The sequence below is a fragment of the Anomalospiza imberbis genome, chromosome 4 (assembly GCF_031753505.1).
Source record: "Anomalospiza imberbis isolate Cuckoo-Finch-1a 21T00152 chromosome 4, ASM3175350v1, whole genome shotgun sequence".
NCBI lineage: Eukaryota > Metazoa > Chordata > Aves > Passeriformes > Viduidae > Anomalospiza > Anomalospiza imberbis.
Genome location: NC_089684.1, coordinates 451597 through 471209, shown reverse-complemented (window position 1 = coordinate 471209; position 19613 = coordinate 451597). Strand labels below are relative to the sequence as shown.

General features: G+C 39.6%; 1 protein-coding gene across 1 annotated transcript in view; it reads left to right on the top strand.

Moving 5' to 3' along the window:
• SCFD2 (sec1 family domain containing 2) overlaps positions 1–19613 on the top strand; it is a 184140-nt gene that overhangs the window by 70807 nt on the left and 93720 nt on the right. Inside the window, exon 5 of the mRNA XM_068186699.1 lies at positions 7462–7711. Within this exon, the coding sequence (XP_068042800.1) occupies positions 7462–7711 (250 nt within the window). The remainder of the gene's footprint in view (positions 1–7461; positions 7712–19613) is intronic.

Here is a 19613-nt window from a genome sequence, read left to right as displayed (position 1 = left end):
ACATCTGAGCAAATTGCATGAGGAAATACCTCAATTTAATTTGCTCTTTAAACTGGCTCCTTACCAGCTTTGTGTATTGCCTTTTTGTTGTTGTGGTGAGACAGAGTGAGCAATCATTCCCTATCTGCCTTCTCAGGTCCACTCATCATTTTTTAGACCTTTTCTCTCTACTGGGTCATCTATTTTTCTAACCTGAATGATTATAGCTAGTCATCTAAGCAGGAATTCAATTTTCTTTGTCCTGAGCATCTCCCAAATCTGTCTCCTGGGACAGAATCCCCTCCTTCTGCAGACATGATCTGCACTATTGAATGACCGAATCAGCTATACTATATTTTTCTTGATTTATACCTCTTTTATTTGTTTTCTAACCCTCTGGATTCTTATCCCTTGCTTTGTTTGTGATTGAATGCTTTCCCATTGTTTCCCTCAAAGCTGATATGAGTTTTAACCTCATAGGATACTATGTTATCCCTATGCCCTTTTCTCAGTTTTGAACCCGTACCATCTTCTAGCAATTCCCTCAATATTCCAAGACTTATAGAAACAAACAGCTTCAAAAGCCACACACAAAGAATCCTGACCAAGATCTTTTTCTAATACAGGTTTTATCTTGACTGTGCCTGTATTCCTTTTTCATTCTTCTGACACTGTTTTTGCTGTGCTGATTCATGTTTTCACCAAGCATGTCTGTAGAAGCTAAAAGGTTTGACTGAGTAGGTTGGAAATATTCCCCTTTTAACGTGCTGATCAGTCTCTTTTGTTAGACATGAGGTGATTTAAGTAAAATTCTCCTTATCCTTGCAGAGCTTCATCTAATAAAATCCAGACTTAATAAATATCCCTTTTTCAGTACTCTGTTTCTTCAGAGCCCCCATGAACCCGTTAAAATATCTTAACACAGCTGTACATGTAGATGATCTCCAAAGAGAGGGAAAAACTGGACCATACTATGTAATGATACATTGCCCAACAGCATAACTCACTACAATGAGGTGATTTTGGTGCTGTGGAAGAAGAGGTATCAGTGGGCATTGGAATTTTCTTAAAATGTCTAAGTCTTGCAGTACTGAGATAGTGAGAGAGTCTGCTTGTAGCAGAAGAAACAAAAATAACTGAAGAAGTTGTAAGATTAAAACCAGGAAATTGTTGTCAAGCAACTGTGATCCTCAGTGAAGACAGGAGAAATGTGTTCAGAAGAAATCTTAATTATATTGTTCAGAATATAGTTTCTTTTATGTCTTAAGGATATTCGTTAAAGAAAAATACTGGAATATACTACTTTGGCTGTGGGATCCAGATGAAATCCGATTGCTTAGGTCATGATCATAGGCTAGGGAGTTATTGGCAGAAAGAACTGTCCTGGGCTTTGCTTTTGTTTTGGTTTTGGGAATGATAGGGCTTGAAAAGCTTGTTTTAAATACTTGTGTTGTTATCACATATTAGCTGTTAAGTGTCAATGCTGTGTTTTTGGAATTATGCAAGACATGTTAAAAAAATTATCTCTGACCAGAAGAGCTTACAGATGTTGTGCTTTTAAAAACTTTTATGTTGTCAGTAATTTCTTCTTGACTTTGACTGTGTCACTGTGTTGTGTAGTAACTTTTAACATCCTGGATAGATATTCATCAGGTACATGAAAGAGCTGTTGCTGTCTGTCCTGTTGACTGATAGACACCAATTAAGCATCTGGCCATTTGACAGTGTATTGAAGAAGTCATCAAATGAGCAGGTGATTATTTCTATAATTTTCTTTTATCTCTTGGCAACCTTAAACTCTAGTTCATCTAAGCTTCAAGCCAGCACTGCTGCACAAAGAGGCGGTCCAGTCTTTGTCCTTGACAACTATTGTGTCTCTATGGCCAAGCAGTAAACCCAAGCAGAGAACCAGTATGGTTAGAATTATTTGTTTTAATGCACAGTCACAGAAACATTCGAGGAGGTGCAAAAGGAAGAGGCTGCTGTGGTGAGTGGAAGGTGAGAATGAAGTCTAATTGGGAGAGCATGGACATAGGATGAATGTGAATTTGTATCTTTGACAGCACGAGCCAGGTCAAAAATAGCTTCTGGAAAGCTTACTCCTTTTCTTTCATTTGTTTATAGTAAAATTTTAAGATGCTGTCTCTCTACAAGGGGAGCCTGAAAATTGTCTCTCCAGTTTTGAGAACACAGTTCTTTGGGCAATGTTCAGAGTGGGTGATAAATGCAGAAGAGAGGGCAGGAGATTGATTTGGCTCTGTAGGGATATTTCATTCAAGAAGAATCATTAAAAGTAATGACAGAGGAGACAGGTCCTAGATTCTTTTACTGTTTCCTGTGTCTCTTACTAGCAGTTCAGTTCTGCACTCTTTTCTTCAGATGTGTATTCTTGGTGCGTTTCTGTATCGTTTATCAAGTGAATAGACAGACGCTGCCATTAAAGAGAGGAAGATGCAGTCTCTTGGTATTGGAGGGGGCAAGTCATAAAGCTGTTTTGGTCTCCAACAGAAGGCACTTGATGTCTCTCCTGATCTTGAATGACTTACACTTTTTTTTTTAACTGGAGGCAGCCATTTACTGCCAGCATCTTACACCTCCACTCTCAGTCTGCTGTGACTTCACTCAGTGCTTTGTCTGCTTTCCACTGAGGCCAAAGTTTGCTCATTCTCCCTTCAAGGAGAGGCTTTGTAAGCCCCTCTCCAACTGGAAACATAAGTTTGAGACAAAAAACTTTACTTCCTGCAAAAGGATATATATGGATGGTGGACTTGGGTTATCTAAAATCCCCTGTCTGAATAAGTGTATGCTCTATATTTTGACATTTACAGATTGAAGTGTTTCCTAATGGTGAGAGTGTGGTACTTTGAAGAACTATTTTTTTTTTGTGTGTTGTGTTCTGGGTTGCTTATTCTTGAATCATACCTAGAAATGTGTAAAGAGAAGACAAAGCAGAGGTACACTTTTATCAAAACCTGCCTAAGTCAATCATTATAATGATTTCTACAGCTTCGTATGGGCAATCTTAATTTGAATAGTAAGATCATACTTAACTGATGTGTTGTGTCAAATCACTAGTCACATGTAGGTCATTTCATAAAAACTAAATACATTAAATAATTGTTTTGCAGGGAGTACAGACATCTTCCCACCCATATGGAAATTATGTGCAACCAACCCCAAATCTCAGATGGCCAAACAGTGTAAAACAGCAAGTAGCAGAACTGCAGCATTTGATTTATGGGCAGCTGAGCACTGCAGGCAGCAAGGACTCCTCCTTAGCTTGGCAGTGCCTGTTGTTTTCACTAAAATGACTCTTGCTGCAGAGATCTATTACCATCAGAGGATCTGAGCCAGTTTCACATACCCATGAGGTCCTCCTTTGGTGCCATTGTCACTTTTAGCAGTTAGAATGTTCTTGCCTCTGTCTGGACAGTGGGAAAGTTAATATGCAGTGTGGCAAAATCACAAACCACAAACAGTCAAACCCAGGTAAAACATGAAAAATCAAATAGGGCAACATTGGAAAGCTGCCTGTTCCACATCTCTTTTCCCACCTAAGTTATCAGTAAAAGGAGCTGTTATTAAATAGGCCAGTCGAGGAGCATGGGGCAGTAAATTACCCAAGGGCTTGTGAGTTTTCACTGATTCTTCTGCTGGTTCTACCTGCAGCTGGGTTTTGGGGTTGTTTTTAGTTTTGGTTTCCCCAAAAAATATTCTTCACTTGTATAAAACTGTGTGGTTCCCATTCCAAAAAGTTCTGTTTAACTCATGCAACCTCTGATGGAATTAAACTTGTTTTGCTTCCTGAACAGAAAGCCACTAGAATATTAACATACTGAGGTAGTCTCTCAAGATTTATCTCCTCCTTCCTCCTGGATTTTAAAGAAAATAAATTCCACTTAGATGAAGTTGATTTTTGCTTTAATATTTTAATGATGAGTTGAGGACACTGGGCTGGAAGCACAGGGGTTACAGTGCTCAGTTCTCTTCTAAGTTTTGTTAGGGACACGTATAAATTCAAGTAAACTCTGACTCTCGTCTTCTCTTCCTTCCAAACTCACTCCTTTTTCTATTGTGAAAAATAAGTCTAATGATACATATGGCTTTAGATTCTTACAGGGTTTTTTAATGCTGAAAATAATGCCTCTCACAAAATTGCAAAACATTTTTTCTTGGGTTATTACACTTTCTCCTAATTCCTGTAGATCCTATAAATAAGACTTTAAATAATATTTTGAAGCACAATGTCATGTTCAGTGTTTAAACCCCCCCAGCCCCCAGAATATGTTTGTACTTTCTTCACTATTATCCCATCTGCCAAAATTCAGGCCTTTTGCAAAAATCAGCAAATTGACATCAGTTTATTTATCCTTAGGGACATGAAATTATTACACCGCTTAAGTTCTAAAAATAAATAACTAAAGAAGGTGGATGAAAGAGACAAAAAACAACAAAAATCTGTCACAAACTCTCCCTGAATTCTGGAGAATGTATGATTAGAGCATTAAAATGTCCAAACAATGCAACCGAGCAGAAAGTGTTCGAACTTGAGCCTTTTTAGCTGGCTCTGCATTAAGCAGCATTAATGTTTTTATACAGTCTTTGGAAAGCTCAGAATTGACTTGTTTTTATTATTTTTATTGGCTCCCTTGATGATAGACAAATGGGGCTAACTTGAGGGCAACGTAACCAGCAGGAAATTTGGGTCATGGGTAGTTACATTTTTAAAACTCATGCTCTAGGGCTGTTCAGTCAGGGTAATTGATTGATTGTTAGGTGGTGCAGGGAGCCCCTAAATCACGGGAGGTGGCCAGATAATGACAATCTGCCAGTGGATTTTGTTTGAGGCAAATTTCCCAGCTCCCTGTGGAGCCACGCTCTGCAGTGAGGCTGTGAGTCCCCTTTTTTTTTCATGCACAGTCCAGTCCAACTGGCCTGTTTGGACAAAATAGTCTCTAAAACTTGGAGGTTCCATTTGAAGTCCTCTGCGGTGCCATTTCCCAAGAGATAAGGGGAGAAACATTCCAGAGAAGTTCATACCCCAGAAAGACCCTACGTGCATTCTGAAGTTAATGGTTTATTACAGCTCTTTAATTTTTTTTTCCTCTTTCATTTTTACTTTGAAGATAAGAGGTGGCAATTGTTACTTAAAGTTGTTGAGTTTTAGCCTGTCCTACAGTAAATCACCCTGAAAGTTTAGACTTTTTTTTTCTTTTTTTTTTTTTTTTTTAAATCATGTATGTTTGAAAGTTTGCCAAAGATGCTGTACATATGTAGCTGCAGAAGCCACGATCCTCAGGCAGGAGCTGCTCACTCTACTGTTCTGTACAACCATGGGCATCCTCAGAGCTCCATGCCTGTGGCTAATCTGTGCATGCAAAATACAGCTTTTTCAAGAGCTCGTCTTGGCTGGTGGAGCAGCATGCTGTGCATCTAGAGGTGGAGTGAAGCAGAGTTTGTGTATTGGGAGGGGAGGAGGGGAATAGACGCTGTGCCGGAAGATAGGAGATGATGTTCAGTAATACCTGGCATAGGTCTTGCCTCTTCATAAAAATGAATTCAGGTTAATATAGGCTGAAGTTCATCATCTATTCCACAATAACTCCACATGTAGGTTTATCTTGATTTCTTAGATTTTTAGGGCTGATTAGGCTTTTGTTCATTGCAGATGGCTTCCTTAGGATAGATGCATACCTTAAGAGTTCCTTGAAGCTTTGTCTTTTTCCATTTTAGGATCTGAAGGGATCTGTACTGTCATCCAGATGAGAATTTGTGTCACTTTTTCAGAAGAGAAGTGGCAATACTGAATTTAGGCAGGGCTCAGTTGAAATCCAGGAATCAAACAGCCTTGTTTTGAGGATGGCCCAGCTACCAGCACATGCCAGACCAGTGCCATACACCACAGATTTGCTTCCTGGGTGGAGCAGTGCTTGGACTCACTGTGTATGTGATTTAGTACTCCCTGCCCAAACACTGAGGGTGCCAACACCTCCTGGATTTCACAGTGTTCCTTCTTGGCTCCCACATGCTTTTGACCGCTGCAGCTTTGTAATTTACTGCTTCAAGTCTGCAGTTGCACTTACTGTTAGGCTTAGTGGATAGTTAGAAAATTCTTCTCCAAGGTATGTATTCAAATGGAAACATAACATCTGACCACACTGAAGTCCCAGGAAAGATGGGTCCATGGCAAAACTTGTATGTCAAGAGCAGGGTGGGGTACAAAAGTCCACAGAAGTGTAGTTTCTTGCAGCACAGCCTGGAAAAAAGTTTCTTGGAGCTTAAATAATTCATGCTTTCTTAATGATTATGATCTGTAGTGGATCACTGTAGGTATAAAAAGGACAGTTTGTGAGATGCTTGTTAGTGTTCCTGAGACTGACAAAGAACAACTAAAAGCACAACCAGACCCCCTGCAGTCTTGTGTGGAGTACACCAGGAGATAAAGCTTTCATTTTCTGTGTTCCTAAAGCCATTGCATGGTTTTGCTGTTGTAAAAACTTGTGTCTCTTCCTAGTATGTTTGATTTGTATTTTATTTACTTTTTATGAATCAATTTAAAGGGTTTATTGTTGGCTGTGGTGCCTATTTACCATGAGTAGTCTGTGTGAAGTTACTGTAGTAACAACCAAGAATAAATATCTGCAAACTTAACTCCTCGGATTACAAGAGATTTGATGTTTCACTGTACACTATGAACTGACCCACGGGTTTTCACAGGGGGATCGTGTAGGTGATCACAAGGCAAGGGGCAGGGTACTGGTGTTGCAGGAGACCTCCTGGATGGACCTGAGCAATTGCTACCACAGGAGATGAAGACTGTTCTTCTTTCCTCCCACACCTCCCTCCACATACAAGAGCAGTGTTCCTCCTGTTTGCCTTGCAGTGTTCCCACCTCTCACCTGATCCTGCTGCTGAGTTCCCAGCTAAGCCAAAGCAGAAAATTAGCACGCAGACATTTCATCCACAGGTGTTTGTGGGCAGTGAGGGTGGCAGTTTGATGGTACAATTAATCACTGGTCTGTTCTGAGTGGCAGAGACCTGCACAATGCATCTAAATGTCAGCCCTGGTGTTGCATGATGTGGATCTCAGCAAGTCAGTGGAATCTGGGCTTTGAACCCCTTGCTCATGTACAGAATCAGACCTGAGGATGAAGCCTAAAATTTAGAGGAAGTGTTTGACCTTGTGCTTTGTACCATTTCTACCCATACCACAAGGATGGGTGCTCTCATCCTCTCATCATACTGCTACTTAAAGATCTAATAATAAGGCTTTTCAAGTGCTAAAATGCTGCTGTCATGAATCCCTAAGAAAAAAACTGTAGACAATTAATAAATTTGCTGTCTGAGCAGCAAATAAATCACATCACCATCTACTGACTACTGAGAATGTGAATATTAAATGATGTGCCACAGGAGTATGTCTGGTCCAAACATACAAGCATTATGGAGGCAATGTGACACAACCTTCCTTCTGTTTTTCAGACTATTGGCGAGTCAGAAATGCCCAGTGTTTTGAACCAGTTATTGCCAATGATCAAGTCTTACAATGAAAGGACAAAAGATGATTATGCCTGTGAGGACTTCCTTGTTTTGCTGGTATACATATATTCTGTGGTTGGAGAAATCAAATGTGGAAAAGAGCTCGACACAGCTGAAGAAGAGGTGAAAAGGGCCCTTGTCAAGGCAATTTGTGATGAGCCAGAGCCATCTCCTCTGTTGAAGAAAATTACAGGTAAGATTGTGCTTGTGTGGTGAGAAATTGGATGTCTGGGAACGTGTGAACTGGGAGAAGTGTTTAAAAATGGCTTGACTTGTCTGTGGTGCTAAGAGTACATGAGTAAGCACAAGGATTTCCTGTAGATTTGTTCCATCTCCTGTGTTCATGTATGCCAAATGCTGACAGGCTGTCCTTGAAGAGTGCTGAGTCTGATGAAAGCTCTACAAGTTGTTCTTTTTGTTAAAGGTTTGCTAAGTTTGTGTGTTTTCATAAGGTAATCTTTTCCACAATTTCTTTCATTGATTGGTCTAAAGTTGACCCTGGGAAGTCAGAATTAATCCTGGAAACATGTTCAGTGAACCACAGTTGCTTTGTGAATACGAGGAGCTGGCTTGTCTGGCGTAAAAGAAGAAATGTGTCTAAAACCAACATTGAGCTTTTTGCTGAAACAACATGAACATTAGCCTTTAAAAATACCATGCTAAGCCTTTTTTTTTACATGAGCACTCATAGAATAGGAAAGCCCTAACCTCTTGTTGCTGGTATCACATTTTAGAAAAAAATAATTGTTAAAAACTTAATTTTAAATGAATGAGCTGTGGCTCAGGGGTGGCCTAGCATGGAAGAAGGGATCTCACTTTCTGCTATCAGTTTTCTCAGTATTTAGTAATATTGAGTAGGTCATTGACCAGGTCATCTTTGAGGTGGGGAGCATATGAACATAAATCAAGATGTTGAGAGGAGCTTACAGTTGAAAGCATTGGCCAAGAATTGGCCTAAGTGGGGAGTCTCAAGGGCAGTGGAATAATGCTGCTGTTGGTTATTCTGGTACTATTCCCTGTGGACACTTCTAATTCAAAATACAGGTGTGGTCTCACTGGTCTGCTGGTGCTTTGAGTGTAAAATACTGTAACAGTTAAAAGACTTGGGGTGGGAATGGAGTCACTCTGTCATATTTGCACTGTGGTGTTATTTTGATCCTCCTGGCCACAGTGCCCACAGTGTTCCAGGCTTCTTGTAGGCTTTTGCCTTCCTGTTTTTCAATAAGTACTGCACATCTTGTCCACCAAATGGTGCTTCCCTCACAACTTCAGTGGTGTCTTCTAGTGAATGGGATGCAGTAATTTCTAAATCTCTGTTTTCGTATTTTTCTGTTTCTCTGATAATCAAAGCTTTAGATCACAGTTTTGTCAGTTTGTCTTCATTGTGCTTAATGTAAGTATGTGAAGATTTTAAGTCTCTGAAACGTCAGCCATGTACCAAAGAGAAGCTGAAGAGAAACCCAGTACAGGTAGTTTTAGACCAAGCCCATCATTATTATGTGATGAAATGAATTGCCTAACACAAAGCCAGAGTCTTTGCATCCTTGTATTTCTGTAAGCACAACCATGTCTGTGCAATCTGCACAAGTAGGTGACAGTATTGCATACTTTTTGCCTACTTATTCCTTGATACTTTTTTAGTTCTTCAGCATTTTTTGTTTTACATCTTATTTATTTTGAGCTATTCATGGGAGAGGGCAAAGGAAAATAGCATCTATTGTCATAACCAGAAATAAACATCGTGTTGGCAGCGAAGTATTACATGAAATTTCTAGGAATACTCCATAGGTAGTTTTCAAGCCTTTATTTATCCAACCGTTTGCTTTGTCAGTGCTAGTGGAATTTGCTGAATTTGCAATTTGCTGTATTTCCAGTACATTCCAGTTGAATTGGGAAGACTTAAAGCTTGGCCAGCCTTGGACCTACTCCTCCTTGACCTCTGTTTTGCCAGGCCTGTGTTCTACAGCCTGCTGCCCTCTGAACCTTAGGTAGCTTGCCTGCTACTTGAGGGGCAAAGCAAGTCAGAACTGAAGGACCATCCACAAGCTTTCCTTCAAAGGTACAGCAGGACTCTTTGTAGCAGGGCTGAAAGTCAGGGAATAGAGAGCAGTGACAGTTTCTCCTTTTGGTACAGTCATAGATATAGTGCCAAGACATATTCTGCTACCAGGAGAACACCTATGAACTACAAACTGACTATTCCTTTTAGCAGATGCAGGTTGGCATATTTTCACAAAGTCAACACAGCTCTGCAAGTTAGCAACAGCCACGAGTCTGAACACATCATGTTCCAGACCTGCAGCGTTCTGCCCTCATTTTACTTTTAAGTCAGAAACAAGAAAACCTTTTTTTTTGTTCTTAAGGGGCACAAAATTTAATTAGACTAAAATAAATTTCAATGCTTAGAATTATTCATTCACGATCAGAACAAAGTAAAATGCTCATGGTCTTTTATTTTCACCTGTCCATCAAGGTAAATAATAGGAAGAATGTTAAGGGTTGGATCAGGAGATAAAACTGTGCCAGTTATTGGGTGGATTTGATGGGTGGATTTGAGAGACACTGCCTGCTGGCTCATTCCTCGCCTCCAGGGTGAAGTTTCAAACCCTGCTGGCAATCCATGATTGGACAGCTTTAGTTATAGCAAGAGACAGCAAAATTTACTGTTGCCTGTAAAAAAAGGCACACAGAAATAATAATACATAGGCTGCAAATCCAAGCACTTCAAAGTTGAGAAATGCCAGTAAATAATTTTCCCAGGTAACCATCATTTGACTCCTGTGTGCATTGTAACACAGTCCTCAATTTCATGATTATATAGTGTATTTTCTATGAGCCATGGCTGCATTCACTGTGTGGACTGAACACCACAGAGAACTAGAACAATATAGCTTCGGTTATTCTTCACATGAGAAAGTACTAATAAAGTAACTGAGACTCTTATGATATTCAGCAAGTAACTTCCTCTGGCTCTCAGTTTGCAATTGATGAAGTGGATTGGTGCTCTCAGCTTTGTGACTCATTTTGGAACTTGAAGCAGAAAGTCATTAAATTACATTTTGAGGAATTAGTGATTACATGTCTTTGAACAGAGGGGACTTTGTGCTCTGCTTCCTGATACACCTGATGCCTGATGTTTTTAGCTTTGGCCCAACACTGTACTAAGGCTCTGTGGTTGATTTAAATTGAAATTTAAATTAAAACCCGTATCTTAGCTGTGGCTCTGAACTGCTGCCTCAGCCTTTTGCTTTCTTCTTTTCTGCAAAGCATGGAAGTTGTGCAGTCTTGACAAGTACATGTTTTTCTTGGTTCTATTTGTTGTTCCCTTAGAGTCACTTGAGAAATTCAATGCAAAATCTTTTAAAAGCTTTAGAAGACTTGTCTTTTGAGATCAAATTATCAGTCAAAGTATTAGTCAGGTTTATATGAGTTATCTTTTATTCCTGTTATACTTGTTAAATGAAAACTTACTGATGCTTGCGTGAGTTTATGCCTATAGGAAATCTCCAGTTATGTGACTACCTCACAGAGCTAGTGCAAGCCTCCCCCAAAAGAGGCAGCCCACAGGTGCACAGGGGATATTTGTGCTATTTGGTGTTACCTAGTGAAACTGGACTAGTATTTGTAGCAGTGCAAAGAAAGGAATTGTCAGAGACAGGGCCTGCCTGTCCCATTGGACACACTAGGTTTCCCGAAGGCGCTCTAGGTTACAGCCCTCTGCAGAATATGTTAAAGGTGCAGCACTTGCACAAGGGTTTATTGTGTAAGAAGCACAAGCCCTTCCAATTTCCTGGCTGTTGAATGTTAGGATACTCAACCTTACTGTTGCCTGAACATATGTTTTCCCAAATATTTGTACAACAGCATTCTGCATTTATGTAACACCTTGTTTCATTGAAGCATTAAAAAATATCCTGGAACTGTGAAGTAAAATGAAAATTAAGTGCATTAATCACACATTGAATTTTAAGAAATACAATACTAATTTTTGCATGCATAATAATAGAAAAGTACATCAGCATTGTCTTGTTTGATGGAATTGTTAAATAATAAGTGTAGTGCTAGAGTATCCTAATGCCTTGGGTAATAAAACTGAATGTAACAGTTCCAAGATTTCTCCTGGGTGTAATTTATCTCAAACATATGTTCTTCATCACTGGTTCCAGCAGAATGTTACAAATTGGAGGGGAAAAAGAATAGACCAGAGCATAATGGAAAATGATGCTTTTCCCAGAATTCTAGGTTTGGGAGCTTTAGGGGTGGGGCTTTTTGGCAGTTGTTTGAAAAAAAAAATGCTGCAAAATAGCATATTTATTTTATCATCTTATCTGTTCATCTAGTTTTCTAAATGTCTGTGTAGAGCTGTGTGCAAATGCAAACGTCTGCAAAAGTAATGCTAATAGAGCCACAAAGCAATAAAAGTCTATTTTTTCAGCTGTGTCATTCTCTTTTTCATCTGCAAGTCTCTGTGGGAGCTTTGTAGAGCAGATCTGCCTTCCATGGTGTGCTCTGAGGACCCCAGCCCAGCCCCAGCGCAGGCAGCTGGCTGTGCTGCCCATGTGCAGTAACTTTCACCTGGTAGGGCCGTATCAGTTGCATCCTCTTGAGCACAGGTGTAATAGAAATAAAATTCCTCATTTGTGCCAGGAACTGCTGGAATTTTTAATCACAAAGTGGATTTCTGGACCTTTCTCTTGCTTTTTCTAAATTCTGTGTGTAATATAATGCAGGGAGGAAAAACAAATTGAGAAATCTTTAAGTAAAGACCAAAGTGCAAATGCAGAGTTCTTTCATGACGAGAGTCTTTCATAAAGGAAATACAAGCTGTCTGAAGTCTGTACTGTACCCTTTTTGACCTGTGTAAAAGTCTAGGGACTGGGAATCATAAGTCTCTTTATCTTTTATTTGTCTGGAGACAGATCTGAATCTTTGGTTGTGAGAGGAGAGGTTGGATGCTATTTCTTCCTCTTTTCTTGTGGACTTGGGTTAAATTTGAAAGAACAGAATAAAGATGACGGGCCAGGGGAGAATTCCTTGCCCGTGGCAGAGGGGTTGGAACTAGAGGGTCCCTTCCAAGTCAAGTCACTCTGTGATTCTGTGATTCCGAGATTCTGTGGAGTGTAGGCATTGCCATATTGGATTAGACACTCCTCAACTGATTCTGCTTGTCCTCAGCACATGATTTTTTTTGGGGAAGATGTTTCATATTAATGAAGTTACGTGCTAATGCCAGTGTGGCCTAAGTATCATTAATCCTAAAGTCACTCCTGGTTTTGCCATAAATGTTTGCATTACTAGACAGGGACAGCCAGTTCTCTCAGAGGACAGACATGCACACTTTTATTTGGTTGTGGTCTTTACTTAACTGCTGGTTTGGAGCAACAGTTTCCCAAATCTGGCTATATTATGGGTGGGTAGGTAGGTAGGAAATTGGCTGAAGGTATACTGTATCCCCTTTACATTAAATGGGGCACTTGTTTTGTGTAGGAGAGAGTATTCCCAGCTTCACAGTAGAGATATAGCTCAGGTATCTGGTAGTGATTTTTTTATTCATACAGAAAAATAAACCATTGTTTAAAACATAAAATCCAAGAGTGAATTCTGAATGGTTTTAAAATTTCCATGCTTTGACAGAAAACAAGTGTTTTCTGTAAAGTTAATGAAGTTTGCACTAGTCCATTGGAAGGCTAACCCACCCCCTTCTTTGCATACTGGCTTATTTCTAAGTAATCTGTGAGTTTTGCAGCAGAATTGATGGGAAAAAATAGTTGTGACTTGGAAAAAAATGAAACATATTATGGCAACAAGTAGACAAATTAGAGAAAGTGTTGATCTGGTGTTTCTGTGTAGTGTAGGTATTTATGTTGGGAACTATAACTGGCTGTATTTATCCAAAATAAAATTAAAACATCTGCAACCAAGTTGTTGCTTGCTATCATTTAGGGAAATACAGGAAAAAAATAATATTGTCCTTTCTGAGTTTGCAAAGATTACGTAATTCAATAAATTAAAAGTTCTTTATTTTGAATGTTTAGAGAAGTCTTAATGAGCTGTGCTGTCTGCATGCCTTCTCAAGACCTTCCATTTTGCCCATTCACACTTCAGGAGCTCTGCATTTGCATTATCTGCACAAAAAACCAAGAGCCATGTGTAAGCAATGCTGGATCCTTCTGGGGCGTTCCTGCATGTCTGGGTAGAGGACTCAGGTTTAAAAACTGATCCATGATTCTAGGTGTGTGGAAATTGGTGCCAGTAGATTTAGTAAATAGGCTTCTGCTCCCTACCAAAACAAAGGTTTCTAAGTGTTGTGGTTTAACCCTTGTCAGCCCCATGCAACCCCTGCTCACTCACTCCTCCCCCATGGGATGGGGGAGAGAATCAGAAGAGTAAAAGGGAGAAAACTTGTGGGTTGACATAAAGACAGTTTAATAGGCAAAGCAAAAGCCGTGTGCACAAGCAAAGCGAACCGAGGAATTCATTCACCACTTCCCATGGGCAGCCATCCCCAGAGAAGCAGGGTCCATCATCTGTAGCAACGACTTGGGGAGAAAAATGCTATCCTTCCAAATGTCTCAGCCCTCCCGTCCTTCTTCTTCCCTCAACTCTCTATGCTGAGCATGACTCCATATGGTCTGAAATGTCCCTTTGGTCAGCTGGGTCAGCTGTCTTGGCTGTGCCCCCCTCCCAGCTCCTTGTGCACCCCAAGACTCCTGCTGGGGTGAGGTGAGGAGCAGAAAAGGCCTTGAACTCTGTGTAAGCACTGCTCATCAGTAACTAAAATATCCATCTCTTATCAACCATATTTTCAGCACAAATCCAAACCAGACTCATACCAAATATTATGATGAAAATTAACTGTATCTCAGTCCAAACCAGCACAATAAGCTAAATGGCTCATGTTAAAATTTCACAAGGGTTACAGAGGGTGAGGGAATACCTTAATACAGCAAATAGCTAAATATTTTGAAGGTCCAAATAGGCTTCTCTCAAAAATACTGATTAGCTTCTTCTAGTCCTAGTCCTTGAATATGTAAAGAGTCATAGTCTTGTCTAATGTTAGTGGGACAGCTTTGCACTCTGGTTTGAAATGGGAAGGCCTCTTTCCATCAGGTTAGTCAGTCTGTGTGCACGATTGTAGGCTGCATTGTTTGGGTAATCTCTGTTCTGTTTCCTGCAAGTCCTGCAGCTCCGTAGTGAAGACAAATGCCAGAAATGTCACAGAGTATGATCTGTGTAGAGCTGTCTATACATATCTGCTGGGATAGAGAGAGAAGCTGCAAATGCTGGTGTGCTGTGGCTGTGCAAACATCAGGCAACCATGCAGGCATTAATACTGCAGCTAAAGAAAATCCATATCATTTTCTTCCCAATTCTGAAATGAAAGTTGGATGTTCAGGAAGCTTTTTTTCCTGTTGCCCCGCTGATTTTACAGACACCTAAAATACCCCTCTCTGACAGTGTAAAATGACCTCCTGGTATCTCTATTTCTCAGTGTGTTTTGGACAGGATCCAGGGGAAAGCACTTGTGGTCCAGCAGTCCCAGCTGGTGGTGGATCTGACATTCACCCTGCCAGGAGCACTGGGGAGACACGAGCAAAGCTGCTGTCTGGCCAGCTGAGGCGGGCGCTTAGGGGGCACCTGCAGATTAATTAATCCTGGGATGCTGCCACTGCTGCAACGCTTCAATCCTTTGCTTCATGGTAACACAGCCATTGAGCAAAAAAAGGTCACTTCACATGTCCCAAGATATTTATCTGATTTACACAACAGTCAGAAGGATTTATGGGGATTCTTGTGATCTCTGCAAAGACAAGGAGAAATTGGGTATGCACTGAAGCAATGACCTGCTCTGCTTTAGCTGATGCACGTATCCTAAATTTTATCAGCTCGCCTTAGGATCCTTGAGCTCTCCAAGACCTCAGTACCTTTCTGCTGTGACCTTTCTAAAGGGTTTTCTTATTTCTGTTCAAAATCTGTGGAATGCAAGTGGAAGATGAGTGAGCAAAATCAATTGCAGGCTTTTGCTTGCGTGGATTCCTGGCCTAGTTTTCAGCTGGGAAACATGGAAGGGTTTCTAGTGAATTGTTTGAAAGACAAATTGCAGTAGTTTTCTGGATTAATTTTTATCTAAATTTGCATAGGCATATTTTTTATAGGTTTTAAAAATTTCAGGCATAACTTAAATATCACTGTTAAAGATCTATGGTCCTAAACATGAGAAAATCTGGTTGCTTTCTACACATGCAGGTATATTTTGTTTGGATTTCTTGAAGTACATTAAAATCTATGGTAGAAGACAATCCCAATGGAAGGCGAGTAGCATTGGGGATTTTTTTTTAACCTTTCATATGTTGTCTGTTTATTTTCTCTTCAACACCTGCTCTCAGTTGGTTCCAAACTGGATAGTAATTTTCATTGATGTGTTTATAACATGGAGTCTTTTTTTTCCTTTTTTAACATGAGACATATGCCTGCAGCTCTGCAGGCCACTGTCTCACTGCCAACTCAGCAGACAGCCAACTGCAACAGGAAACTGATACCCTGCAATTTTCATTAATGATTTATATTCTTTTTCAGCATGCAATTTCAATAGCATGTAGAAGATGCTTCTAATATCAAATATATTTTTGCTTCAAGCATAAAATGAAAACTGAAGCATCTTTAGAATTAGGCAACTTTTTAAAAGGTACTTCTGTATGTATGTGGCATGGTTAAATAATTTTTTTCTTCTTTTCATGCAAGTCACTTCCTTGTCAAAACCTTCAAGTTTTGACGTCATGTTGTAAAATTATGAGTAAATTCTTGCTGTTTTGCAGAGCACACCCAGCTTGGGAAACCAAAGATTGTGAAGTATTAAATAACTGTCAAAACAAAAAGAAATATTTGTTAGTCATCACCCATATGACAGAAAACTAGTGAGATTGTTTTAGGGTTGTTTTTCTTTTGTATACAGACACAAATGTTAAGGTATTTGCTGTAGACTGGAAATTTTCCCTTGGTTCATTTGAGTGCTTTCTTGTAAGAATTTCTAAGTATTCTATTCTAATTCTTGTCAATTTGCTATCTGTTTTAAATGCATGATGTGTGCTGGATCTGATGGCCCAAGGACAGACAGCATTGCCTCTGCAGAGGCAAGGAGGAATAATTGTCACCTTTAGATATTTCTAGTTATTTTATTCAGCTCAGTGGTGATGGTAATTCTCTTGAAACCATGAAGTTTTATCAGAGGTGAATGCTGTTCTTTGAATTTTGGACAGTCAGCCTATGTATGTCATGTTAACAATCTCCACATATTCTAATGATAATGCAATATGTTGAAATCTAGTATTTCAAGAAGGAGTCAAGCGCACGCATAAAATGGAGTTACACAGTTCTGCCATACCACAGTGTTAAACCAAAGAAATCTTCTTGAATAATGGACAATAGCCAAGCAATCTTTTATCTTGTAACGCTGTTGCTGTGTTGGTCATCTTACCATCTCAACAGAAGAACCAGGAGTAGAAAAATCACATTTAAAAGAATTTCTAGAATTTAATAAATAGCTCAGGCATTTATGGCTTAAACATGCATCACTTGCCCATGCAGTTCACTCAGCATACCCTGACTTTCCTCTCTTCATCTCAAGATTTTGAAGACTCGTGGATTTTGGCTCTGGACATCTGTTCAACTGCTCATTTTAGTCAAGATAATTTACTTTCTTACATACTTTCACATATACACAATATTTTAAGTGTTAGGTTCTGCTTTTGTATAAGTTGGTGTGAAAACATATATTTCTCCTTGTGTTTGCAACAGTCCTAAGGTGAAGTTTAAGGGGTGGATCAAAATGTTTTGGTGTTGTCTATGGATCAATTCTGACTTAAGGGGATAAGCAGGATTAAATGTTTTCATTGTCAACCTTGCCTAATGAAACTTTCTTCCACATAAAAATTAAAATAAAGATAAAAATTAAATACCTTCTTTAGAAATGTTGTAGTGCTACTACCATTTGCATTTTCAATAATGTTCAAATATTGTCCTGTGTTACAGAAATTTAACAACTCTACCTTATTAAATCAGTACTTTCCTACAAATCTCTTCATGTGTACTCAAGCTCTACTAAGAAAGAACTAAGAAGCAGATCTTTCATAGTCTTGAATTTTAAATCAACATGGAGAAGGCACTCTTATAGTCCTTACTCCCTATTTGTTCTTGTTTAGTTTTAAATTTTATAGTTGAGTAAATGTCACCTCTGCTGGTTAAAGTTCAGGTCAAGTTACATTTTTCTGTGACCCTTCTGCTCTCTTTTGCAGACACTGGGACTGTGGTCTGTCAAGACAGGAAAGCTCACAGATCATAGCCTAAGGATTTTTTCCCTCCCTCCCCTTTCATAGATATCATTTTGTCAGGCAAGGAAAGTAATGTTTGTAAAATTGGACTGAGGAAGCTTTTTTAATGGAGAGTTTGATGTAAAAAGCAGAATGTTGTTTGTGTCGTACACAATTTTAAAGAGTCAAATGCTAGTTTAGTACCAGATGTCTCATTCTCTCTTACTTTCCCAATTTATTCATTAAAATAAACATTCTGGAAGTAGTTGCCTGATGAGAGGTGGCAATAGCCTGTCACAACCAATTAGACAAATTTACCTAGGGAAAAACAATACAAATAAGGAATTTGACTTGTCTGGGTTTGTGTTAAAGGGGGGAATGTGTGGATATAGTGTGTGAATGTTCCTTGTTGATTCAAATCTCCTTCAGGCTTTTGTTTCTGGTGCTGTCTGTGTATATTTGTTCTACAGATCTGTGTACACCATGTGTATTGATGTAGCCACCAAGACCTTAAAAAATAGCAGAGAGAGAGAGAGGTAGAGTGAGTTATAAAACAGTCTTTGGGGTCTGCTTATAGCCACAGAGAGGTGCTGCTGCCGCTTCACCAAGCTGTGCTTCCTAGATGACATCTTCTTTCCCAGGGTGTTACTGAATATCAGCGTGTCTGTGCCAGAAGGCTCCCCAGAGATGTGCCAGAAGGCTCCCCAGAGATGTGCCAGGATCCCAGGGAGAATTCTGACTTTCTTCTCTTAAAATGTTGAGCAATTGGAGAATATATAGAAATGGCAGAAGCACTCTTGTGTTATCTTAAAGGAGATATCTTATGTAACCTTTATTAGACTGGAGGGTGCAAAAGAGAAAAGCCTAACAAAAATTTGGAAAAAGCCATGCCTCCAATAGCCTTACCTAGCAGGTGAGACCTGGGAGTCAGAGGAAGTGAAACAAATTCCTCAGTTTCTTCTTCTTTTGCACCTTTCTGTCATCTTCTCCATACTCTGCCCACATTCCTGAAAATCCTGTGCACTAAGAAGGAATGGCAGAAGAAAGTAATATGGGCTAATTGATTGCTTCTGCATCTTAATGTTGTTCATGCTGAGGAACTGTAATTCTGGCATTTGTTAACTTTTGAGCACTTGCCTTCACGAACTCACTGTTGTTCCTTTGATGGTCTCCATGTAATTTCTGAAGTAAGCAAAAAAAAAATTCTTGAAAGCTGAAACAACATTTTGACTGTAGAGAATGATACTTATTTTACTGGCAAATTCAAATAATTTATCTGCACATCATAGCTGTCTGTTGCTTGAACTAGTGAAGTGATCAATGCAGTAGCAGGTTGTTTTCCTTGTCTTCCAAATGGATCAAATGTCTGCCAGCAGGTAAATATACCACCTAGGCTTTGCAGGTATTTGACAGCAAGAGTCCTGAGGTTTACCAAGAATTAATTCAATTTTCTATTTTCTGCCTATATTCTTTTAGCTTCTTCAGTGGCTTCATGCCACAGCTCTTTTCCTCCACCATCCATCTCATATGCTTTCCTGTCCATCTGTTTTTTCATCTGCCCCCATTTCCAGCCAGCTGTCTCTGTCTCTCCATCACCCACATGTATCCAGCCCTTAGCTCCTTGTTACACTTGCTTTTTTGCTTACCTTCTCCTAAAGTTTGCCATTGGTTTCCCCAGACTCCCACCTGCAGGCTGTCTTGTACCTTTGCTGCATTCATGTAGGTGAACATCTTCTTAGTCTTTGTTATTCCTAATTTCAGGTCAGGCATTTATTGTGAGGAGACTTC